The sequence below is a fragment of the Scatophagus argus genome, chromosome 5, assembly GCF_020382885.2.
Source record: "Scatophagus argus isolate fScaArg1 chromosome 5, fScaArg1.pri, whole genome shotgun sequence".
NCBI lineage: Eukaryota > Metazoa > Chordata > Actinopteri > Scatophagidae > Scatophagus > Scatophagus argus.
Genome location: NC_058497.1, coordinates 25208795 through 25234884, shown reverse-complemented (window position 1 = coordinate 25234884; position 26090 = coordinate 25208795). Strand labels below are relative to the sequence as shown.

Below are 26090 nucleotides of genomic sequence, written 5' to 3'. Positions count from 1 at the left end.
TCAACTGCTCCACTCCACTCGACCTCCCAGTAGCAGCGACCAGTCAGACCAGTTCTACACAGCAGCTGTTTAAAGCAGTCAAACCTCTCTGGATGATCAGGATGAGGCTGCTCCTCTGTCACTCGTGTCACCTTCCTGTTGTTGTCAGACAGTTTGAGGTTTGTGTTTACTGTGTTTGTGTCCACTGTGAGTTCACAGGCATCTGATGGAGAGAACAAGACACAATACAGCAGCAGTTTATCATCTAACACACCTGATGGCTTCATTTGTTGCTTCATTAACAGACTGACTGTTCATTAGATCAAAACTTCACAGTGACTCATCTTGTTGGATCTTCTATCAAACTGAGAGCTGAATGCAGATACACAAGCTTTAGACTGAAACTACTTTAACATGTGCTGCCTTGTTTTCATCAATCAAAGTCAACACACACTTACACTTCCTCAGACCAGGTTTCAGCCTCTGCTGTCCACCATGTTCCACCCTGGAGGAAGAAACAAAGTCAGAATGAACCTTCAGAAGCTTCCTCATCAATGATCTTCATCAACCTTCACTCAGATCCACCATGAAGACAAAACAGCTGCATTTAGAAAACACATTTCATACACAAACTCAGTTCAACTTGACATCAAACATTCAGAAGAAAACAACAAGAGAAGAAGAAACCAGCTGACATCCACTTTTCTGACTGTGACTCACATGTGATGAAGCTCCCAAACTGTGTGATTCATGATGCACACAAACCTGCTAAATATGTGTTTTTCTGATAGATCGATTGTTCTTTGACCTTCAGTTTGAGCTCACGTTTGATTCGTTTCCTGATTGATCAGCAATTGAAGAAAGTTTGATGTGGCCTGTCAGGAGCTTCCAGAGTCCACACTGAAACACCAAAGCCACTGAGCGCCGTCAGTCTCCAGCTGGTCTGCGCTCGCCTTTAGTCATCTTTCCAGTGGAAAAGAAATGCTGAGACACAGCAGTGAAGACACTGAAGGACAGATTTGACTGTGAGGACATCAGGCAGAACCTTCAGAGCCTTTTGATGTGCTGGAAGAACCTTAGAGATGGTCAGCTTCTGCTTCGTGGCCTCTCCATCCATTTGTGTGGCCCAAAGAGCAGCACAGGCAACACTGTGTGAGCTCCATGTCTGCCTGTGCATCATCTCCTTCATAACTCACATCAGGTCTTCAATGAACTACTGGAGGAGAGCAGATCCACTTCCTGATGTGCATGTTCACTGTTGTGTATTTAGATCAACAGCCTCCAGCTGCTGGGATGCAGTCAGAGTCCTTGTTGCAGAACCTGACTGAACTCTGATTATCTGCTTTGTTTTATGTCACCAGTGATGGAAAGAAGAGATTTTATACAAACAAAATAAATCTTTTTCATTTTGCAATTTTTGTTTCAGAACAGGAAATCAACTGAAACGAAGGTACACGGATTGTCAAGACTGAACTTTGAACCTCTTGAGGATTCTGCATGATGGTTCATCAGCACTTTATATTATTTCATTCGTAAATCCTTTTTGACTGTTTTTGTCACAGAGTGTGTGTGGTGGTCAGTAAATGATGGACAGCAGATCCTGGTGTGATATTAGTTAGGAGGTCAGTCTCAGTGGGGACAGGGACTCTCAGCACATCAGTTACTGTCTTCACTGTTATCAGCAGTGCTGCTGGTCCACACTGTGAACCAACAGTCCTCAGCTTGTCACTGTGACAGACAAACTGTGTGTGAGCTCTTGTTGTCTGTTCATACCTGAGAGTGTCCAGTCTCCAGTGTGGATCCTCCAGTCCAGCAGACAGCAGCTTCACTCCTGAGTCTCCTGGATGATTGTAGCTCAGGTCCAGCTCTCTCAGATGGGAGGGGTTGGATCTCAGAGCTGAGGCCAGAGAAGTACAGCCTTCCTGTGTGATCATACAACCTGACAACCTGGAGACACACACACACACACACACACACACACACACACACATAGATGCAAACAGATTGGTGGCTCTCATCAGTGACATCAGCATGCATATGTCCAACAAAACTGACATGGACATCTGTTAAACAGAAGCTGAATCCTGACCTGAGAGTCTGCAGCTGACAGTTTGGACTCTTCAGTCCAGCAGACAGCAGCTTCACTCCTGAATCCTTCAGGTGGTTGTTACTCAGGTCCAGCTCTCTCAGACTAGAGGACTGGGAGCTGAGAACTGAGGACAGAGCTTCACAGCTTCTCTCTGACAGATTACAGCCACTCAGCCTAAACAAAACATACAGGACATATAAGAAAACATTTCATTGTATATTTGATATGACTCACACTGGAAGTTATTTGTGTAATAAAATGACAACAAAAATAGAAAAGTATATAACAGTTATGGGTCACCCTTCACAAGTTAATTCATCTCACTCCTGTGGAGGGTCAGCGAAAGTGAAGAAACAGTTTATGTCACGTTGAAGTTTCAGTTAGTTAGTTTTCACTTTCATTTTCTAGTTTGTCTCCTCTTGTGTCTTGTTTAGCTTGTCATTTCCTGTCTTTGTCTGTTTTCCCTGGTTTGTTGACACTTTGCTCCTCCCTGATTAGTTTCACCTGTGTCTCGTTACATCACCTATATACACCTGTGCTGTCCTTGTGTTTGTTGTGGATTTGCTGTGTTTCTCTGAGTTCTCTGGCAAACTCTACGTTCTCTGTTTTCTGGTGGTCTCAGTGTTGCTTATGGTTTCTGGATCTTCTTTGTTTGGACCATTTTTACCAGGACTCACAGTCGCCTTTTGTTTGCCTGCTTCTGTTTCATTAAAGTTCATTTAAGTTCCTTTTGTTCACCTCAACTCTGGTGTCAGGGTCTGCACTTTGGGTCCTGATCCTTGATGTGATTCTAACAGTTTGCAGGTTTTTCAACTGATCAACCTATCAACTACATTTTTCGACTCTTATTTGACCAAAACACATATTATTTGAGAACAACCCGTCACATGTGATCCAGTCAGAATCTGCAGTTCTGTGTTCACTTACAGAGCTTTGTTGGAGGCTTTGACCACTGGCAGCAGCCTCAGAAGAGCCTCCTCTGAAGCAGAGTATTTCTTCAGGTCAAACACGTCCAGATCTTCTTCTGATGACAGTAAGATGAAGACCAGAGCTGACCACTGAGCAGGAGACAGTTCATCTGTGGAGAGACTTCCTGACCTCAGGGACTGTTGGATCTGTTCCACCAGAGAACCATCATTCAGTTCATTCAGACAGTGGAACAGATTGATGCTCCTCTCTGGAGACAGATTCTCACTGATCTTCTGCTTGATGTACCTGACTGTTTCCCGGTTGGTCTGTGAGACACTTCCTGTGTGTTTCATCAGACCCCGTAGGAGAGTCTGATTGGTCTGAAGTGAAAGACCCAGGAGGAAGCGGAGGAACAAGTCCAGGTGTCCATTTGGACTCCTTAAGGCCTCATCCACAGCACTCTGGTACAGATGAGTTAGTTTTGAGTCATTTCTCAACTGTTTAAACCACTTTGATGTTGATGATTCTTCAATCAGCAGGTTGACACCAGATTTGTTGAATGTCTGGTGGACATGAAGAGCAGCCAGAAACTCCTGAACGCTCAGATGGATGAAGCAGAACACCTTGTCCTGGTACAGTCCTCTCTCCTCTTTAAAGATCTGGGTGAACACTCCTGAGTACACTGAGGCTGCTCTGATATCGATGCCACAGTCTGTCAGGTCTGATTCATAGAAGATCAGGTTTCCTTTCTGCAGCTGCTCAAAAGCCAGTTTTCCCAGAGACTTCATCATCTTCCTGCTGCCTGGACTCCACTGTGGATCTGTCCCATCTCCTCCATCATACTTGATGTTCTTCACTTTAGACTGAACCACCAGGAAGTGGATGTACATCTCAGTCAGGGTCTTGGGCAGCTCTCCTCCCTCTCTGGTCTTCAACACATCCTCCAGAACTGTAGCAGTGATCCAGCAGAAGACTGGGATGTGGCACATGATGTGGAGGCTTCGTGATGTCTTGATGTGGGAGATGATTCTGCTGGCCTGCTCCTCATCTCTGGATCTCTTCCTGAAGTACTCCTCCTTCTGTGGGTCAGTGAACCCTCTGACCTCTGTCACCATGTCAACACACTCAGGAGGGATCTGATTGGCTGCTGCAGGTCGTGTGGTTATCCAGAGGCGAGCAGAGGGAAGCAGATTCCCCCTGATGAGGTTTGTCAGCAGCACATCCACTGAGGTGGACTCTGTGACATCAGTCAGGATCTCATTGTTGTGGAAGTCCAGAGGAAGTCGACACTCATCCAGACCGTCAAAGATGAACACAACCTGGAACTCTTCAAACCTGCAGATTCCTGCTTCTTTGGTTTCAGTGAAGAAGTCATGAACAAGTTCCACCAAGCTGAACTTTTTCTCTCTCAGCACATTCAGCTCTCTGAAAGTGAATGGAAATGTGAAGTGGACGTCCTGGTTGGCTTTGTCTTCAGCCCAGTCCAGAGTGAACTTCTGTGTTAAGACTGTTTTCCCAATGCCAGCCACTCCCTTTGTCATCACTGTTCTGATTGGTCCATCTCTTCCAGGTGAGGCTTTAAAGATGTCTTCTTGTCTGATTGTTGTTTCTGGTCTTGTGGTTTTCCTGGATGCTGTTTCAATCTGTCTGACCTCATGTTCTTCATTGACCTCTGCAGTCCCTCCCTCTGTGATGTAGAGCTCTGTGTAGATCTGATTCAGGAGGGTCGGGTTTCCTGCTTTAGCAATCCCCTCAAACACACACTCACACTTCTTCTTCAGCTCAGATTGGAGCTGACGTCGACAAACTGCAGCAACAGTTCCTGAATGAAAACACAACAAATCAGTGAGTGGATGTTGGTGTTAATGTGAGAAAAGTGGAGTGTGGAAAATCCTCTTACTGCTGTGCAGACGGTCAGCCAGCTCCTCCTGCTTCATTCTCCTCAGGAAGTGCAGTGTGATCTTCAGAAATGCGTCTCTGCTGCTGCTCCTCTGCTCTTCATCCTCACCATCCAACACCTCCTCATCCTCACACTGCCTCTCTAAGCTTTCTGGGTAATCTGGACTCAGAACCTTCTGGAACTTCTTCAGCTCGTTCTTCACAAAAGTCACAACGTTCTCCTCAAGATGCTGGAAAAGAATGAAACAAAGATAAAAATTGTGTTGATTTGATTTGGAGCTGAGCTAAAAGTTGTTGTTGGACATTTACACACCATGAATATGGAGTCCAGGTCTGCTGGATTCTGCTGGACAGACTGACCACCGAGAACATCTGACTGTTGCTGCTGAACTCTGTGGAGAAAACAGGACGTATGATGATTACACACATTTTAGCACTTGTTGCTTTTCAAGGATCAGCTGATCCAGTTTTCTGGCACCAATGAGGCCACCTTCAGGTTGGTCTAAGAAGCAGCTCACTGTCACCTGCTGACAAAGTGTTTGGTTGGTCAAACCACGAGTTTCATCCAAATTTCCTGGAAAACTGATGTGTTTCTGTGGACTGAATCTCCTGCTCACAGAAAAGTGAAAAAGCTACAGGAAACAAAATGAGTTTGAAAAGCTTTGCTGGAATCAGCAGACTGAGACCACCGAGCAGCTGCCTTACAGTAACTTTGTAATGACAAATCTGGAGCCAGTGGAGTCTGAAAGCTGAGACCAACTGGTAGATCTTTTTGTGGACTGACTTGATAGAAGGAGAAGCTGCAGAACATCAAACTCATCTGCTTTAAACTCTTACCTTCCTTCAGCAGAGTCGTGTCCACCTCTGAAGTTAAGAGGTTGATTCATGGACCCGTCACTCTTCATGGACACACAGCTGGGTACAGGAGAGTCTGCTGTCTGCTGGTCCACACTGACAGAAACACACAGACAAACTAATGCGCCTCTCAAACCTTCACTTTGATGGTCAAGCTGGAGACAAAACATTCAAAGCTCTGCCGACTCCTGGAGATGTGAGCATCTCAGTGAAGGTCAGAGAGAGGAAGAGGAGGGAACAGGAGCTCTCCAGGGAGACACGACAAAGGCAGGAGGACAGCAGGACAGGAGGGGACGCTCCTCTGTCTCATGAGGATTTGCAAGCCTTCATGCAGGACTGAGGGGACAGTTAATGTGCTCGTCAGCAAACGGCATTTTGACTTCAGTGTGAATGTGATGACGACACACTGGAAGCCTCCCTTTGCTTTCTGATGTGGACTCTAACTGACCCTGATGTCATGTACCTCAAATGAACAGCCTGAAGGAGTCAACAGTCCAGATGTGCTATTGGCTGATTTCAATTGTTCAGCCCAGCTCTGTAGTGAGAGTGAACAACAAACTGCTCTGAATCTTTGACACTGAAAAAAGCTGCTGGAAAATAAAATCCAACCTCGTCTATTTTGTTCACTTGATGAGTTGATTAGAAGGAACAATCAAAGTGAAGGGACAGCATGTGGGGGGGCAGAACAAATCCATGATGGTCTCTACCTGCTCTCATGCAGCTCCTGAGTAAATATGAAGAAATATGAAGTCAATGAAGAAGAATCTGAAGCAGCCAGGATCACAGGAAGTTATGGGAAAGTTCCTGCTAACTGGGACTGTGTTGACTTACTGAGTCTCTGGAGGAAGTCGTCCTTTAAAATCTATTGGTGCAATCATGGACCTGTCACTCTTCATGGACACACAGCTGGGTTCAGGTTCAGGACAGTCTGGTCTCTGCTGCTGCTCGGGGCTTCAACACAACACACACAGAGCTTTGAGTGTGAATAATGATGGTGGAGTGATGTGAGTGCTGAGCTGTGACATGGAGAAGAGTCATGGACAGTTAGAGATCCTCATCTCACCTCTGAGCTTTGGTCTGGCTGTCATGTTCCCCACACAGAGTGGTTTTAGAGGGAGGGACTCCCTCCTCTGTCTCCTCACACTGATTCATAGCAGAGCCCACACCTTCACACAAACACAACAACATGCTGTCACACAGTATTGATCAGCAGTCCCCTCAGTCACATGACAAACATCCAGAGCTGTGATTGGACGAAACACAAAGCTGACAGCTGACATGACATCGTAGAAATGCTGACACTCTGAGCTGCACTTTAATCTCTACTCGAAGATTTGTTGGACTTTCAGGCTCTTTAATGATTCAAGTTGAATGGTGCCAGTTTAAAACACGGACAGACTGCAGGGCGTCTCTACTCTCGTCTTTACGGTAATGAACGTGACCTCCTTTCCGTATTTTTTCCTCAACAAACAAACAAAGTGTGAGAATAAACAAGCTTTCCCACTGATTCCTGACTGTTAGCAGCTGTTAGCATCACAGCTGAAGCCGCTTTTCACTCTTTCAAACGTCTTCTGCTAAAAAGCACAAGAGCCGAGCGGTCGATCGTGTCGGCCGACAGACTCGACTCCTGCCACACATTCAAACACTTTGGACTCTGAGGACAAAAGGCACAAACAGTCGCGTAACACGAGTCATTAGAGCACGGACGTAATTTGGGGGTGGGACACGGGGGACATGTCCCCTGCACTTCTTCAAAAGGCCGTTTTGGTCCCCTGCACTTTGTACCGTCTATAAATAATGTTACGCTATACTAAATAGAGACGCTTCAAGCAGTGGGACCAAGCGGAAAACGGCCGCTCAAACTGAAGCCTGTTTACCTGAGTTTAGACCGACCACAAGCTCCCCGATTGGCTCTGCCGTTTCTCGTGTGGTTGGCCGTCCCTGCTGTCACTCCACCCCGCTTGCACACCGGTGGGTCTGCTGGTCTGCGGTCAGGAGTCCTTGTTAATCTGCTACTGTAAACTGGGCGTTTGTTCTGCGTGGCCTGAGTCACGTCAGCTAGAAGGATTGTAATATCAGAGGTTTCATTTACATTAACGTTTGAATCGGCGTCCATGTGCGTGTGTGCGTGCGTGTGTGTTTGTGTGTTTGTGTGTGTGGTAATCAGGCGCAGCCAGGATGTCTAAATAAAGAAAAGTGGACATAAGAGACTTCTTTAAAAGTCAAAGTGTAAGTTGCTCAAAGACACGCGTTACACCCATCCTGCAACACCTTCACTGGCTCCAATAAAGCAGCAAATCCACTTCAAGATCCGCCTCATCATTTACAAAGCTCCCAATCATCTTGTAAAGTGTATTAGTTTTATTGATTAGAGTTTTATTAAAAATAACCCCCCCACCCACACACACACACACACACACCTCTGAAATCAAAATTTCGTCCTTGCATTAGAGAACAACAGAGAGAAAAACACACGTTTACCTTTGAGTGCGTCAGCAGCTGAGAGGAAGTGAAAGTAACACAAACTACCTGTTCCGCCTCACCTGAAGGCAGACGGCAGCAGATGGCTGAAGCTCTGCGGTCAAGCCAGACTTCACAATGTTTTCAGGTGCGTTCCTATACGAGATACTATGGTAATAGCGAGTTCGAATCGCTTTCACAATAAAAGCATGTCCGGGCAAATAGAAAAAGTTACATTCAGCCATTAAATCAAATTTTCTTTCAGCTGATCATACAATAATACATGATCACATCAACATAACAAATGAATGAATGAATAAATAAATCAAGGTAAATAAAATGTAAAAACAATGAATATGAAAAATAAATATATCATCAAATTTGTTCTCTGAATTCAGAGTGCTATTTCAAGGAAACTTCCTGTTGCCACTTTTTAAAAAACAATCATTTATTTTTGGTTAACTTTTTTCTTCATTCATCTAAATCAAAGTTCAATCTCCGCAGGAAATATCAAAATAAAAGCATGAATGCCTATAATTGGTTACATTTACTTTGAGATCCTTTACAACTACAGTAAAGTCTCTTTCTCAAGGTGAGTCTCCCGAGTGCAGGTAATAATTACCCGACCCCCCGCAGAGACAAAGAATGTTAGTTCCGCTTCAAGTTTGATAGTTTCTCTGAGACAGACAACATGTTATTAATTACAGTCACGTTCATGAACTATACAAAAAGGGTAAACGGAAAAGGCGGTAACGACACGGAGTGAACAACATAAAGAATAAAGCTTCAGTTGAAAGTGACAACAAGGTACGTTGTGCTTACAGTTTAGTGAATACGTTTTGTCAAGCGTGATGCACATTATTAAGATAATTCAATTGCTACTGTTGAGTTAGCGTAACATGTTATTTTGTTGTGTATTCTGTTCCCGGCTCTTATGTTGGTTTATGACCTGCAAGGAACTCATTAAAAAGTCACTAAACCATCAGTCCTGGCTGATTTCTTTCGACTGGAAGCTACTGGCGTCAGTGAAGATGTTTGTTGTCGTCACGTTGCTGCAGTATGACAGAAGATGTGGTTAAGAAGGACTGAAAGACTTGAAGTTTTCTTCGTACCAACGCGGCCAATGAGGTGCGCTCGTTATGTGTTTGTTTACGTTCTGTAAGTGAGGCTTGAATATGCTAATTTGTTAGCTCATTTGAATATTAGTAACGTGACGACCTGTTTGCATTTCGGTGATATAACTTACAAGTTAAGTTTATTCTCTTATTTGTTTGTAACATTGTTGAATGCTTATTCTCTGTGAGAATGTTTTCTATTGTTTGAACTCAGCTTGTGTTTTTGTGTATTTTATTTATTTAGTCCTCACGGCTTGACGGACTGATGACGTATCGTGACGTATCGGCATGTGGCAACTGCATGTTGAGGACGCAGATAAAAGCCTGGAACCAAAGACCGCTTTGTGCTCGTGATTAAACTGGAGGGGACTCACACCACTGACCAGTTTCACTTCAGGATGATAGCAGACCACACCACGGTGTTTCACAATGAGTTTCAGGACGTTCTGATGTAGCATTTCAAAATAAAGGCCATCCAAAATCCCACATATCAGCCAGTTTTTACTCTGTTTTCAGAGTGTAATTAAAAGGAAACCTTCTGTTGCCACTGACCAGTTTCACTTCAGGATGATAGCAGACCACCCCACGGTGACACATGACATGATGTTGTTATTGAAAAGAACTCAAATAATAACCATCATTCTAAATAAGCATTCTTCTAATCATCATTTCCTGTCCTGTCCACCCAATATGTGTTGTTCTCCATGTGCTCTTGGTTGTCATAGCGGCATCAAGCTAACAAATGTAGAGAAGTGCAGGGTGCTGTTTGATTGGCAGCAGTGAGCCTCAGTGTTTGAGCCTTTAACTCATTAGCTGGTGGTGGAAAGTAACAAAGTACACTTACTGAAGTACTCAGTAGCTTTTACTTTCACTCCCTGGCACATCAGAGGCAGAAAATGTACATTTGCTTTGGTTATAGTTACTTTCAGATTAAGATGTCACCTTAATAACATGTTATATGTTTACAAAATACAAACAGGATTCTTTGAAGCAGTGATTTTAACCTTCTGCACTGTGACCTCCAATGTGTCACTGAGTCTTCTGTTAGGTTTCAGAGACTTTCACCTCTAAATGTCTCACATGGTTTCATTAGTGACAAATGATTCAGCAGTTCACTAAAATCTGCTGGAAATCAGACTTTTTGTCCTCCTTCTCCCAGTAACCTGAGGTATCTGCTGACCCTTTAAAGGGACCCGACCTTCAGGTTGGGAACCACTGGATTAACGAGTGGCTGAGACTGAGTCCACCTGACGCTTCAGCGTGAAGGCGAGCAGGAAGAGGTTTTAATGAGCGCTGGATCCACTGAGTCGTGTCTCTGCAGAGTCACATGTTCCACCGTTTCCACCCAGCTCGTAATCATGACAACAATGAATATTTTATAAAACTGAAACAAACATCAAGACGGATGGAGAGGAAGTGGTACTCCTCCAAATCAGCTGAATCCCAGAGAGCCTGGAAAGACAGTCTATTGACATATAAAGAGGCCCTTCGTAAAGCCAGAACAGCTTATTATTCATCATTAATAGAGCAAAACAAGAACAACCCACATTTTCTCTTTAACACTGTAGCCAGGCTGACCAAGAGTCACAGCTCTGTTGAGCCTTGTATTCCTGCAGCTCTTAGTAGTGAAGACTTCACGAGTTTCTTCACCAATAAAATCAATAACATTAGAGAAAAAATCAATAAAGATCTTCCCAGAATAGCCAATATAGTGCCATCTCTAGTAATCTCTTTTAATCCTACTCCATCCCTGGACAGGTTCCTGCCCATAGACCTCCCCGAGCTGACCTCCAGCATTAACAAATCTAACCCAACTACATGTCTCTTAGACCCCATCCCAACTAAGTTCCTCAAGGACGTCTTTCCCTTGATTGGCGTTTCCTTCTTAGATCAGATCAACTTATCTTTAACAACAGGTTATGTATCACAGGCGTTTAAAACCGCTGTCATTAGACCTTTACTTAAAAAACCTTCACTTGACTCAGACATCTTAGCAAACTACAGGCCGATATCCAACCTCCTGTTTTTATCTAAAACATTTGAAAGAGTGGTTGCAAATCAGTTGATTGATCACCTACACAGGAACAGCCTGTTTGAAATGTTTCAGTCTGGTTTCCGAGCCCGTCACAGCACAGAAACGGCACTGGTTAAAGTCACAAATGACCTCCTCATGGCATCAGACCGCAGGCTTGTCTCCATACTCATTTTACTGGATCTCAGTGCTGCTTTCGATACAGTAGACCACAACATTTTATTACACAGATTAGAACGTGAGATTAGGATCACAGGGACTGTGCTATGCTGGTTCAAATCATATTTAACAGATAGATTTCACTTTGCTCAAGTTAGGGTTAGCCTCGGTGTTCCACAAGGTTCAGTGCTTGGGCCGATCCTGTTCACTTTATACATGCTCCCTCTAGGAAATATTATTCAGAAACATGGCATAAACTTTCATTGTTATGCTGATGACACTCAGCTGTACTTATCCTTAAAGCCTGAAGAAACAGAGCCGTTAGCCAGACTCCAGGCATGTCTTAAGGACATAAAGGACTGGATGACCTCCAATTTTTTATTATTAAACTCAGACAAAACTGAGGTCATTGTTCTAGGCTCCAAACATCTTAGAACTACAATAGCTCATAATAATAACTAGAATAGCTGGACGACATTACGTTGGCCCCCAGTACAACTGTGAGGAACCTCGGCGTTATCTTTGATCAAGACGTGTCATTTATTCATCACATTAAACAGACCTCTAAGACCGCCTTCTTTCACCTCCGTAATATTGCTAAGATTAGGAGTGTCCTCTCTCAGAGTGATGCTGAAAAACTTGTCCATGCTTTTGTTACTTCTAGGCTGGACTACTGCAACTCACTATTGTCAGGATGTCCAAATTACTCTGTTAATAGCCTGCAGCTGATCCAGAATGCAGCAGATTGGGTTTTAACAGGAATCAGTAAAAGGGATCATATCTCCCCCATCTTAGCTTCTCTCCACTGGCTTCTGGTCAGAATAGACTTTAAAATTCTCCTACTTACATATAAGGCCCTAAATGGACTCGCCCCATCATACCTGCAGGATCTAATAGTCCCATATATTCCCAATAGAACACTCAGATCACAGAGTGCAGGTTTACTTGCAGTTCCCAGAATTCATAAAAGTAGAATGGGAGGACGAGCCTTTAGCTATCAGGCAGCCCTGCTGTGGAACCAGTTGCCAATCTGGGTTCAACAGGCAGACACCACCTCCACTTTAGAGACCAGACTTAAAACCTTTCTGTTTAGTAAAGCATATAGTTAGCACCAGACAAAGTGTGTAGGGCTGGTAGGCATAGTTACAGTCACTTCTTGACAGACAGCCACAGGTAGAATAGGTCTGACTAACTGTTAATCTTTAAATCTCTATCATAGCTAAGCTGCTATAGGCCTATGCTGCCGGGGGACACAAACATGATCCACCAAGCAGTTTCCCCTCCTCCTTTTCCTCTTCTATCCTCTCCCCTCGTCAGATTAACATGCAGTTCATTATTTTATGTCACTAACTGTGTGTCCAGTGCTCCTCGTAGTCTTGTGTCTCTCCCTCCCTTTCTCTCTCTCTCTGTATCTTTCTGCAGGTATCTCTCCATCCAGATCTTCAAGTTGAACTGTAGGCTCTATGACCAACCCAATGTGTATTGTTGACATGCTGACATACTGCCTGTCATTCATTCTTTTGTGCACCAACATACATGAATGATACAGCAGTTCATTATAATTTCATTATTATAATTTCAGTCTTGTGAAATGCTAAAACCATATTGAGGTGGTATCAAAAGTGAAACTAAACAGTTGAGATTTTGTTTTGCTTATCTTTTTAGTAATGTTTTTCTCATGTTGTTAACTGCTTTCCTGCCTGTACAACATCCACTGCACGTCTGCCCGTCCTGGGTGAGGGATCCCTCCTCTGTTGCTCACCCTGAGGTTTCTCCCATTTTTTCCTGTTAAAGGTTTTTCTGGGAGTTTTTCCTCAGTCGATGTGAGGGTCGAAGGGCAGAGGATGTTGATGATATTATGTTAAGCCCTTTGAGACAAACTGCTTGTAAAAATGGGCTATACAAATAAAGTTGACTTGACTTGACTTTTGCAGTAACTGGCTCATAGCGCTCTGGGCTGTGGGTCTTGGTGGCTGTGGTGTTGTAGTGGATGATGCTGTAGACATTGTAGGAGCAGCAGCAGTTGCAGTAGACACACTGTCACCTTCATTAGCAGCTTTTCTCCTCTAACTTAATTGATGGGTGAACAGTACACACATGCCTATGCAGGTTGTTTGTGGAGCCTGCCGACATCAAATTTTAATTTTAAAGTCTGCACTTTGCCCTCCAACTATCAGTTATATTAAAACGTGTCCAAATTTTACTGTGTTTTCTGTCGCTCATTTCTCTCACCTTTCCTGTGTGTGTGACTATGTAGCAATTCTCTCTCCTGCTAGTGTTGTGTCGTTCACAAACGATTCGTTCAAAAGAACGAATCTTTTATGTGAACGTACTGAATCGAATCACCTCATCATGTGATTCGTTCGTTTTTCAGTTCACTTGCGCTGTCAGCAGCACAGCTGCTGCCACAGGGAGGGAGGGACCACATGCCGACTGCGCCGCCTTACATCTGAATCACTCAGTGAACTACACTCTCCTGAATCATTTTCCTCTGAGGGATACACTTTCATGCTGACCGTTGTTCCCCGTTGTTTTAACAGATTTTTTCCAGACAAACAAACTTAAAATGTTAGGCTGGCAGTAATGAGAAGAGAGTGAGACTCACCAGCAGGCACCAGGCAGGAGCGACGGTGGTCAACCCGGGGAGGTTCAGCCTCAGGTGCCTGAGGATCCCCTTGATGGGGACTTTAACACCTCCAGAAGGAAATGAAACTGACATCTTCAAATGCAGATCAACAATAGATCAACTTCATACTCCTTCAGGATTTATGAGCTCCTCATCCTGTCTCCAAGGTTGAGCCCATCCACCCTCGTTTGTGAACGAGTCCCCAAGTCACTTGAACTCATTTTCAAACAGCTGCCCCTGCAATAGAGGCTTTAAACATGTCCAACTGTGACTCTCACTCCTGACTCTCCTGCTCTCCAAGTGGCCTCTGTGTGACGGATGCTGTTCTGTAGTACCAGGGCCTGAGGGGAAGTGGAGCAACTACAGACACACAGCGATCGACTCCACTGCAACACTACACTTCCTGTTACATCACCCAAAGAATGATGGGAAGTGTAGTGCTAAAAACGTCTCATTCAGCCCAAATTTAAGACAAACAGCAGAAGTGAAGAAGAAAGACAAAATGCATGAAAATGAACATTTTGATGTTTTACAATATGAGTTGATTTTTGACAGAAGTGTCAGAATGTCTCATCAACATGTTTCTTATATCCCTGGAACACTGACACTCACCTCCATCCATTCATATACACAGATTTACTGTGGAAATGACTCTGAAGGATTTCTGACAGCTTTCAACCTTCCCAGGATCAATTACACACCAATAACATCAACATTAATATCAAAGTGATCAGGAAAAAATCTTTAGATGATGTGAGAGTCTGGAACCTGATTTTATTGGATAAACACACTTATTTATGTGAGAAATCAGTTCAGATTGTAAAGTACAGTGCTGAAGTACACTTGCTTCCCCAAGCAGGTTGATGTGAGAGAGTTTAAACAGAGTTATTTATTTAGAAACAAAGATCTTTGAAGATTCACCACAGAGTTCAAGTCTGCTTCAGCCAAACGTCAAGTGGGATCTAAAGCACTCAAGGAAGTACATCATCATATATACTTTAAGATAACACTGGTTGTTAGTCTCAGCACCTTTCCACTCAAGCCAGACGGGAGTGGTGGTGTATCAGTGTCTTCACCTGTCGGTCGGACTGACTTGAGATATGGTGTCCTTCTCCTACTATGCATGATGCCTCCATCTCCCTCAGAGTGTGCAGTCCTGAGACAAACAACCAGTTCTACATGATTATAACATTATGAATTACACCAAAGCATATAACAGAATAAGGCACGGTAAATATTTATTAATCCACAACAGAAAACATCAAACTAAAATCTTTCTTACAAAACCTGAATGATTCAGAATCAGAATTCCTTTATTTATCCCCGAAGGGAAATTCTTTTTCGTACAGACATTGCACTTGCAGTTTTCCCGACCAAGAAAGAAAAGTGAAAGATATTAAAATAGGATAAACAAAAGCAAGATAAGTATAAATCTAAAAATACAGGTATTTACATGTGTGAAAACAATATATACATTGTATATATGAAAATAAGTGTGTGTCTGTGTCTGTCACAGTGCAGAGTTAAGCAGTTTGATGGCGACAGGCAGGAATGATTTCCTGTGTCGCTCTGTGGTGCATCGTGGGAGTAAGAGATCCAGTTCCTCTCCCACAACATGGTGGCCTTCTTGATGATTCTATTGAGTCTGTTAGTGTCCCTCACCCTCAGGCAGCTGCCCCAGCAGACAGCAGCACATGTGATGGCACTGGACACCACCGACTCATAGAACATCCTCAGCATCGTCCTGCAGATGTTGAAGGACCTCAGCCGCCTCAGAAAGTAGAGGCGGCTCTGGCCCTTTCTGTAGACCATGTCCACGTTCTTGCACCAGTCCAGTTTGTGGTCTAAGTACACCCCCAGGTATTTGTACTCCTCCACCACCTCCACAGTGTCCCTTTTGATGTTGATAGGGGTCACTGGAGCCTTAGTCCTCCTCAGGTCCACCACCAGTTCCTTGGTCTTTGTCACATGGAGCTGTAGGTGGTTTTTCCCGCTCCATGTGACAAAGTTGTCCACTACCGTCCTGTACTCTCTCTCATCCCCCCCAGTAATACACCCAACCACTGCAGAGTCATCAGAAAAGTTGAGGTGATGGGTGGGGGAGTGCATGTGGTACCCAGGTGAGAGTGGTCCACCCACGCTTCTGGGGACAAGGTGTGAGCGAGGCCATCCAGTTGGAATGTGGGGGGAGGGAGAGAGGCTGGAGTGGCTTAGTTGCTGCAACCGTACTGTTGAGGAGTCGTTTGAAGCGTGAATTGGGGTCCCTGTGTCCCTGAGTCTGTATCCGGGCTATTGCAGAGTGAAAACAGATTTAAAAGGATTTCAAGTTATTTCAAACTGTTTGTGTGTGTGTGTGTTTCTCTAACAGGAGGAGACTCTCCCTCCTACACTGAGCACAGAGACACTGAGGAACCGAACGACCAGAGCCAAAATCCAGCATAAAGAGGTTCAGTGAATGTGGTGTTGAAGGTGTGGAGGTGGATCAGTGTGTCAGAGGAGACTCTGTAGAAGGACAGAGTGCCAGCAGGACAGTCCACATACACTGCAACTCTGTGAAAGACAGAAGAGGAGGAGGAGGAGGAGGAGGAGGAGGAGGAGGAGGGGAGGTCTGTTCTTCTGTTATTGTGCCAGACAGAGAAACCAACATCAGAGCACTCGAGACTCCAGGACTGATTATTCCATCCAAACACACAGTCAGCAGTGTATCCTTTCCTTCTGATTCCTCTGTAAGTCACTGATATAAAAACTTCTCCACTCCACTCGACCTCCCAGTAGCAGCGACCAGTCAGACCAGTTCTACACAGCAGCTGTTTAAAGCAGTCAAACCTCTCTGGATGATCAGGATGAGGCTGCTTCTTCATCACTGCTGTCACCGTCCTGTTGTTGTCAGACAGTTTGAGGTCTGTGTTTACTGTGTTTGTGTCCACTGTGAGTTCACAGGCATCTGATGGAGAGAACAAGACACAATACAGCAGCAGTTTATCATCTAACACACCTGATGGCTTCATTTGTTGCTTCATTAACAGACTGACTGTTCATTAGATCAAAACTTCACAGTGACTCATCTTGTTGGATCTTCTATCAAACTGAGAGCTGAATGCAGATACACAAGCTTTAGACTGAAACTACTTTAACATGTGCTGCCTTGTTTTCATCAATCAAAGTCAACACACACTTACACTTCCTCACACCAGGTTTCAGCCTCTGCTGTCCACCATGTTCCACCCTGGAGGAAGAAACAAAGTCAGAATGAACCTTCAGAAGCTTCCTCATCAATGATCTTCATCAACCTTCACTCAGATCCACCATGAAGACAAAACAGCTGCATTTAGAAAACACATTTCATACACAGACTCAGTTCAACTTGACATCAAACATTCAGAAGAAAACAACAAGAGAAGAAGAAACCAGCTGACATCCACTTTTCTGACTGTGACTCACATGTGATGAAGCTCCCAAACTGTGTGATTCATGATGCACACAAACCTGCTAAATATGTGTTTTTCTGATAGATCGATTGTTCTTTGACCTTCAGTTTGAGCTCACGTTTGATTCGTTTCCTGATTGATCAGTAATTGAAGAAAGGTTGATCTGGCCTGTCAGGAGCTTCCAGAGTCCACAGTGAAACACCAAAGCCACTGAGCGCCGTCAGTCTCCAGCTGGTCTGCGCTCGCCTTTAGTCATCTTTCCAGTGGAAAAGAAATGCTGAGACACAGCAGTGAAGACACTGAAGGACAGATTTGACTGTGAGGACATCAGGCAGAACCTTCAGAGCCTTTTGATGTGCTGGAAGAACCTTAGAGATGGTCAGCTTCTGCTTCGTGGCCTCTCCATCCATTTGTGTGGCCCAAAGAGCAGCACAGGCAACACTGTGTGAGCTCCATGTTTGCCTGTGCATCATCTCCTTCATAACTCACATCAGGTCTTCAATGAACTACTGGAGGAGAGCAGATCCACTTCCTGATATGCATGTTCACTGTTGTGTATTTAGATCAACAGCCTCCAGCTGCTGGGATGCAGTCAGAGTCCTTGTTGCAGAACCTGACTGAACTCTGATTATCTGCTTTGTTTTATGTCACCAGTGATGGAAAGAAGAGATTTTATACAAACAAAATAAATCTTTTTCATTTTGCAATTTTTGTTTCACAACAGGAAATCAACTGAAACGAAGGTACATGGATTGTCAAGACTGAACTTTGAACCTCTTGTTCAAAGTGTGTGAGCTCTAGTTGTCTGTTCATACCTGAGAGTGTTCAGTCTCCAATGTGGATCCGCCAGTCCAGCAGACAGCAGCTCCACTCCTGAGTCTCCTGGATGATTGTAGCTCAGGTCCAGCTCTCTCAGGTGGGAGGGGTTGGATCTCAGAGCTGAGGCCAGAGAAGTACAGCCTTCCTGTGTGATCATACAACCTGACAACCTGGAGACACACACACACACACACACATGCAAACAGATTGGTGGCTCTCATCAGTGACATCAGCATGTATATGCCCAACAAAACTGACATGGACATCTGTTGCATCAGAACCTGAATCCTGACCTGAGAGTCTCCAGCTGACAGTTTGGACTCTTCAGTCCAGCAGCCAGCAGCTTCACTCCTGAATCCTTCAGGTGGTTGTTACTCAGGTCCAGCTCTCTCAGACTAGAGGACTGGGAGCTGAGAACTGAGGACAGAGCTTCACAGCTTCTCTCTGACAGATTACAGCCACTCAGCCTAAACAAAACATACAGGACATATAAGAAAACATTTCATTGTATATTTGATATGACTCACACTGGAAGTTATTTGAGTAATAAAATGACAACAAAAATATAAAAGTATATAACAGTTATGGGTCACCCTTCACAAGTTAATTCATCTCACTCCTGTGGAGGGTCAGCGAAAGTGAAGAAACAGTTTATGTCACGTTGAAGTTTCAGTTAGTTAGTTTTCACTTTTATTTTCTAGTTTGTCTCCTCTTGTGTCTTGTTTAGCTTGTCATTTCCTGTCTTTGTCTATTTTCCCTCCTTTTTTGACAGTTTGCTCCTCCCTGATTAGTTTCACCTGTGTCTCGTTACATCACCTATATACACCTGTGCTGTCCTTGTGTTTGTGGTGGATTTGCTGTGTTTCTCTGAGTTCCCTGGCAAACCCTACGTTCTCTGTTTTCCGGTGGTCTCAGTGTTGCTTATGGTTTCTGGATCTTCCTTGTTTGGACCATTTTTACCAGGACTCACAGTCGCCTTTTGTTTGCCTGCTTCTGTTTCATTAAAGTTCATTTAAGTTCCTTTTGTTCACCTCAACTCTGGTGTCAGGGTCTGCACTTTGGGTCCTGATCCTTGATGTGATTCTAACAGTTTGCAGGTTTTTCAACTGATCAACCTATCAACTACATTTTTCGACTCTTATTTGACCAAAACACATATTATTTGAGAACAACCCGTCACATGTGATCCAGTCAGAATCTGCAGTTCTGTGTTCACTTACAGAGCTTTGTTGGAGGCTTTGACCACTGGCAGCAGCCTCAGAAGAGCCTCCTCTGAAGCAGAGTATTTCTTCAGGTCAAACACGTCCAGATCTTCTTCTGATGACAGTAAGATGAAGACCAGAGCTGACCACTGAGCAGGAGACAGTTCATCTGTGGAGAGACTTCCTGACCTCAGGGACTGTTGGATCTCCTCCACCAGAGAACCATCATTCAGTTCATTCAGACAGTGGAACAGATTGATGCTCCTCTCTGGAGACAGATTCTCACTGATCTTCTTCTTGATGTACCTGACTGTTTCCTGATTGGTCTGTGAGATACTTCCTGTGTGTTTCATCCGACCTCGTAGGAGAGTCTGATTGGTCTGAAGTGAAAGACCCAGGAGGAAGCGGAGGAACAAGTCCAGGTGTCCATTTGGACTCTGCAAAGCCTCATCCACAGCACTCTGGTACAGATGAGTTTGTTCCTGTTTGTTTCTGATCAACTGAGACAACCTGGAGGTTGATGGTTTTCCTGACATCAGGTTGACACCAGATTTGTTGAATGTCTGGTGGACATGAAGAGCAGCCAGAAACTCCTGAACGCTCAGATGGATGAAGCAGAACACCTTGTCCTGGTACAGTCCTCTCTCCTCTTTAAAGATCTGGGTGAACACTCCTGAGTACACTGAGGCTGCTCTGATATCGATGCCACAGTCTGTCAGGTCTGATTCATAGAAGATCAGGTTTCCTTTCTGCAGCTGCTCAAAAGCCAGTTTTCCCAGAGACTCAATCATCTTCCTGCTGTCTGGACTCCACTGTGGATCTGTACCAGCTCCTCCATCATACTTGATGTTCTTCACTTTGGACTGAACCACCAGGAAGTGGATGTACATCTCAGTCAGGGTCTTGGGCAGCTCTCCTCCCTCTCTGGTCTTCAACACATCCTCCAGAACTGTAGCAGTGATCCAGCAGAAGACTGGGATGTGGCACATGATGTGGAGGCTTCGTGATGTCTTGATGTGGGAGATGATTCTGCTGGCCTGCTCCTCATCTCTGGATCTCTTCCTGAAGTACTCCTCCTTCTGTGGGTCAGTGAACCCTCTGACCTCTGTCACCATGTCAACACACTCAGGAGGGATCTGATTGGCTGCTGCAGGTCGTGTGGTTATCCAGAGGCGAGCAGAGGGAAGCAGATTCCCCCTGATGAGGTTTGTCAGCAGCACATCCACTGAGGTGGACTCTGTGACATCAGTCAGGATCTCATTGTTGTGGAAGTCCAGAGGAAGTCGACACTCATCCAGACCGTCAAAGATGAACACAACCTGGAACTCTTCAAACCTGCAGATTCCTGCTTCTTTGGTTTCAGTGAAGAAGTCATGAACAAGTTTCACCAAGCTGGACTTTTTCTCTCTCAGCACATTCAGCTCTCTGAAAGTGAATGGAAATGTGAAGTGGACGTCCTGGTTGGCTTTGTCTTCAGCCCAGTCCAGAGTGAACTTCTGTGTTAAGACTGTTTTCCCAATGCCAGCCACTCCCTTTGTCATCACTGTTCTGATTGGTCCATCTCTTCCAGGTGAGGCTTTAAAGATGTCTTCTTGTCTGATTGTTGTTTCTGGTCTTGTGGTTTTCCTGGATGCTGTTTCAATCTGTCTGACCTCATGTTCTTCATTGACCTCTGCAGTCCCTCCCTCTGTGATGTAGAGCTCTGTGTAGATCTGATTCAGGAGGGTCGGGTTTCCTGCTTTAGCAATCCCCTCAAACACACACTCATACTTCTTCTTCAGCTCAGATTTGAGCTGACGACAAACTGGAGCAACAGTTCCTGAATGAAAACACAACAAATCAGTGAGTGGATGTTGGTGTTCATGTGAGAAAAGTGGAGTGTGGAAAATCCTCTTACTGCTGTGCAGACGGTCAGCCAGCTCCTCCTGCTTCATTCTCCTCAGGAAGTGCAGTGTGATCTTCAGAAATGCGTCTCTGCTGCTGCTCCTCTGCTCTTCATCCTCACCATCCAACACCTCCTCATCCTCACTCTGCCTCTCTAAGCTTTCTGGGTAATCTGGACTCAGAACCTTCTGGAACTTCTTCAGCTCGTTCTTCACAAAAGCGACAACGTTCTCCTCAAGATGCTGGAAAAGAATGAAACAAAGATAAAAATTGTGTTGATTTGATTTGGAGCTGAGCTAAAAGTTGTTGTTGGACCTTTACACACCATGAATATGGAGTCCAGGTCTGCTGGATTCTGCTGGACAGACTGACCACCGAGAACATCTGATTGTTGCTGCTGAACTCTGTGGAGAAAACAGGACGTGTGATAATTACACACATTTTAGCACTTGTTGCTTTGCAAGGATCAGCTGATCCAGTTTTCTGGCACCAATGAGGCCACCTTCAGGTTGGTCTAAGAAGCAGCTCACTGTCACCTGCTGACAAAGTGTTTGGTTGGTCAAACCACGAGTTTCATCCAAATTTCCTGGAAAACTGATGTGTTTCTGTGGACTGAATCTCCTGCTCACAGAAAAGTGAAAAAGCTCCAGGAAACAAAATGAGTTTGAAAAAGCTTTGCTGGAATCAGCAGACTGAGACCACCGAGCAGCTGCCTTACAGTAACTTTGTAATGACAAATCTGGAGCCAGTGGAGTCTGAGTTGATTAGAAGGAACAATCAAAGTGAAGGGACAGCATGTGGGGGGGCAGAACAAATCCATGATGGTCTCTACCTGCTCTCATGCAGCTCCTGAGTAAATATGAAGAAATATGAAGTCAATGAAGAAGAATCTGAAGCAGCCAGGATCACAGGAAGTTATGGGAAAGTTCCTGCTAACTGGGACTGTGTTGACTTACTGAGTCTCTGAAGGAAGTCGTTCTTTAAAATATATTGGTTGACCCATGGACCCGTCACTCTTCATGGACACACAGCTGGGTTCAGGTTCAGGACAGTCTGGTCTCTGCTGCTGCTCGGGGCTTCAACACAACACACACAGAGCTTTGAGTGTGAATAATGATGGTGGAGTGATGTGAGTGCTGAGCTGTGACATGGAGAAGAGTCATGGACAGTTAGAGATCCTCATCTCACCTCTGAGCTTTGGTCTGGCTGTCATGTTCCCCACACAGAGTGGTTTTAGAGGGAGGGACTCCCTCCTCTGTCTCCTCACACTGATTCATAGCAGAGCCCACACCTTCACACAAACACAACAACATGCTGTCAGAGCTCCAACATTCATGACAACAACGTCTCCATCACACATTACAAGATTTCTGCTGCTGTCCTGCTGGTGGACGTCCTGCTGTGTTTTCTGTGTTGTGGCTGTTGGATTCAGTTCCCCCTCAGAGTACATGAACTTGGATTCAGTATCACATCCTGAGCTGAGCTGACATTTAGCTGCAGGAAGTCGCCCCCAACGTGAGGAGAGAACAGTGGAAACCAAAGCAGAACCGCCTTCAGTTCCTGTGGTGGAAAAGTCTGAACCTCAGTGATGGTCAGCATGAAGCTTGTAGCTGCAACAACTTCTCCATCATTCACACAGTTAACATCACTGGGTGGAACTGGAGTCAACATGAGGACATGAATTCATCTGACTGAAACATCATCACATCTTTGTTCTAAAACAGAAAAGAGCTTCCACTTTGGAGCTTCCATTCTCTGGAGTTTTTGTTCTCCTCTTCCACCTCTACAAGTCTTCATTACATCCACTCAAACTCCACATTTTTGATCGATTTTCTGTCCAACTTGTAATCTCAGCCCCTCAGATTCAGTGGAAACATCATCAGGAATGTGCAACACAAAGTTTGGGTTTATAGTTCAGTTCCTGAGTTTAGTGCCTGTGGCTCCATGACGATAAAGAAATAAGAAAGTCGTCATATTTGCTTTGTTCATCATATTTTTATTGTCTTGTGAAGCAGAAACTCCAGCTGAAAGCCCTGACTGAAGTTCTCTTCTGTCTTATCTTGGACTGATAGTCCTGTCCCACCACAGCAACACAAACCATATTAGCATTTCCTGACAGAGACGGTGGCGAGTGTTAAACCCAGACTGCAGGGTTCAAAGTTTCCCATCAGAAACCTCTGGGCTTCCTCACAGACACTCTGGAAGTCTTTTGATTCAGTCTGTGGGTCAGGACTAAAAGGACGCTTTGCTGCTGTTGACGACGGGGGTCCACCAGTTAAAAGATTCACACTTCTGATAGCAGGAGGTTTGTGACACTCACCTGCCAATCAGAAACACCAACCTGACAAACCAAACCCAGGGACCACAACACAAGCCCCGCCTCCTCGAGTGTCTGACATCACAACATGAACTTTTCTTAATTTGTCTCCTGGTAAAGACAACAAGCAGCAGGAGTTCTTTGATTCACTGCTGGGTGTTGTTTTGTACCGTCAGAGAATAAACAGCTGATCGAGTTTCAATCAAAGATAAAAACCAGTTCAGGCTGTCAGACCAGTTCTGACTGTCCCTCATCTCTCAGCAGTGAAGTCAGCTCAGCTCATGTTCTGACTTGTTTCCTGGTGCAGATGAAATGTGAATAAACTCAACATGAAAAGGCTCATTTTGGACCAAAAGTCACATCTCATAGACTCATTAGTGAATTCATTCATGAATATTCAGACCTACAAACAGGAAACAACAGTGTTGTCAGAATGCATCACTGCTCTCATCTACAAGTCTGTTATGTAGCTCCCAACATAACGAGTGACAGCAAACAGTTTCTTCATCAAAGGTGTGTCGTGTTACCTGTCAGGGGTCTCACCTGTTCAGCTCCACACGAGATCAAACACACTTTGTTTCTTCGTCCGCAGACGCCGACAGACGCCGCTGGTGTTCGTCCGACCGACAGCCGTCACATCCTCATACCTTCAAATCCAAATCCAGAAACGTCAGTCTGACGTGAGAGCAAAGAGCCAGTGTGAGCTGCAGTGCTGCCAGTCAGCAGCAGGTGGCAGTGTTACTGAAGGTCTGTCAGTCAGTCCTTTCTGAGAGTGTCTCCAGTGTTTCCTGCATTTTACGAAGATCGTCTGAGGTGGCAGAGCAGACACAGAGATGTAGAGGATGTAGAAAGGTGAGTAGGTGTTGAGGGAGGGACAGTAAAAGTGGCAGGAGCCTCAGGAAAAGATGGCAGAGTGTTTGGAGATGAAAACACCCTGCTAGCCTGGTGAGCTGTCTCGATCTGTTGTGCAAACTGAAGTGCAGAATCCAGTGTTTTGACACCCTGCTCATGACAACGTAGCTGAAGATATGGCTCAAGTCCAGCAATGAAGCGTCTGAATTTTTCGCCATCTTTATCATTTTGTCCATATGTGGGAAAAGCTTCCTCCACTAGACGACTAATTTCAGTAGCAAAAACTGGAAGGGCCTCTTCAGGTAAGCGAGTGCGTGCATTGACATAACTTTGAAATGTAGAAAGATAAGCAGTCTGTCCAAAAACAGCTTTCAGTTTTTCTTTCACAAGGTTGTAGTCAGATTTAGTTGCATCAGGTAGGCCATCCCAGTAACTAAAAGCAGCACCACCAAGGCGTGTGGGCAGCAGTTTAGCAAAACTATCTTCATCATAATTAGGCATAGCGTCGACAGCCACTTCAAAACGTCTGCACCATTTAGAAAAATCCTCTTTTCCATCGCACATGAAAACATGAGGAAAATCCCCTTTACAAAACTGTGGCATAACGTGGCTGGAGCTCAGAGGAAAGGGCAGTTCGTTCCAAAGGTCATTGTGATTTGCCATCTTTATTGTCAGTGCACACTGTATGAACTGGCAAGGGCACAGCTCATAAAAATACAGTTAAAGTTCAGAATGGGCCTGTGCAGCTTAACAGTCTTAGCTTGGGTGAGCCAGGTGAGTCCACTTTGCAGTAGAAGTTTCCAGAGTGACACATAAACAACTTTACCACGCAACCGCCCTCCGTAGAAAAGTTCAGCAGCAGTACTCCCACATGAAGCAGCAGGAAAACCCACGAAGAGAGCAGAAAACGTTATATCCACTTTGTCAGTCTCTGTAACTCACTGTTGTGTTGCTTTGTTGTTATCTTGAAGACTTAATGTCCACCACAGTCCGTTACATTCCACCAGCACACTGACTGAGTCGCTAGCTTGGCGTTAGCTTGAAGCAGGAGCAGTTCACGGTGAGGAGGGAAAAAAAGGCGCCGTCGTCGCGCAGGCAGTCGGCTCGTTAATCTCCGGCAAAAGTCAAAACTCTGCAAAGATTAGCAGTAAACAAACCCGCTGCCACCAGTGTAAGACGGGGTTTTTGGAGGTTTGTAACTCTTGGCTTACTTGTCACGTCGTTAAGCTATCGAAGGGCTGTGGGTAAAGTTAGAGCACGGAGACGACCTCTTCTGTAGCATTCAGTCACTCTCTTTATCATTTCTTTCCATGAAGCCAAGCGTACCAACACTCAACACTGCGCACCGCAAACATGCCTTTCATATCACTCCGCCACTTTTAACCATAACTCACCATACCTGCATGTACAGTACGCCACATTACATAGTTCCCATTGAAACTTAAACAGCAAAATACAATAGATA

At 44.7% G+C, this 26090-nt stretch overlaps 1 protein-coding gene and 2 long non-coding RNA genes across 3 annotated transcripts; 1 reads left to right on the top strand and 2 right to left on the bottom strand.

Annotated features, from left to right (window-relative positions):
* Nucleotides 1-5838: 5838 nt before the first annotated feature.
* Nucleotides 5839-6822, bottom strand: LOC124058796. Its single transcript, XR_006843309.1, has 3 exons — nt 6795-6822; nt 6341-6682; nt 5839-6067 (listed from the first exon to the last, which is right to left on the bottom strand). It is a non-coding gene; the product is annotated as an uncharacterized LOC124058796 (long non-coding RNA).
* Nucleotides 6823-8201: 1379 nt separating this feature from the next.
* LOC124058794 lies at nt 8202-9789 on the top strand. The gene is made up of 3 exons (XR_006843307.1): nt 8202-8998; nt 9148-9319; nt 9551-9789. It is a non-coding gene; the product is annotated as an uncharacterized LOC124058794 (long non-coding RNA).
* A 6621-nt stretch (nt 9790-16410) lies between these two features.
* Nucleotides 16411-24008, bottom strand: LOC124058685 (NACHT, LRR and PYD domains-containing protein 12-like). Its single transcript, XM_046388143.1, has 9 exons — nt 22645-24008; nt 22413-22532; nt 21782-21860; nt 21470-21698; nt 19591-21391; nt 18664-18837; nt 18367-18540; nt 17303-17349; nt 16411-17067 (listed from the first exon to the last, which is right to left on the bottom strand). The coding sequence occupies exons 1-9, from the start codon at nt 22767-22769 to the stop codon at nt 16508-16510; spliced, it is 3309 nt and encodes a 1102-aa protein (XP_046244099.1). The 5' UTR covers nt 22770-24008; the 3' UTR covers nt 16411-16507.
* Nucleotides 24009-26090: the final 2082 nt, after the last annotated feature.

Bases quoted from the DNA above. Each gene is read 5' to 3' on its own strand.
- LOC124058685 (XM_046388143.1), bottom strand. From the start codon at position 22,769: ATGTTGTTGTGTTTGTGTGAAGGTGTGGGCTCTGCTATGAATCAGTGT. The intron at 22,533-22,644 runs GTGAGATGAGGA...GTTGTGTTGAAG, and splicing joins AGCCAGACCAAAGCTCAGAG to CCCCGAGCAGCAGCAGAGAC. The intron at 18,541-18,663 runs GTCAGGATTCAG...GTGTGTCTCCAG, and splicing joins TGTCAGCTGGAGACTCTCAG to GTTGTCAGGTTGTATGATCA.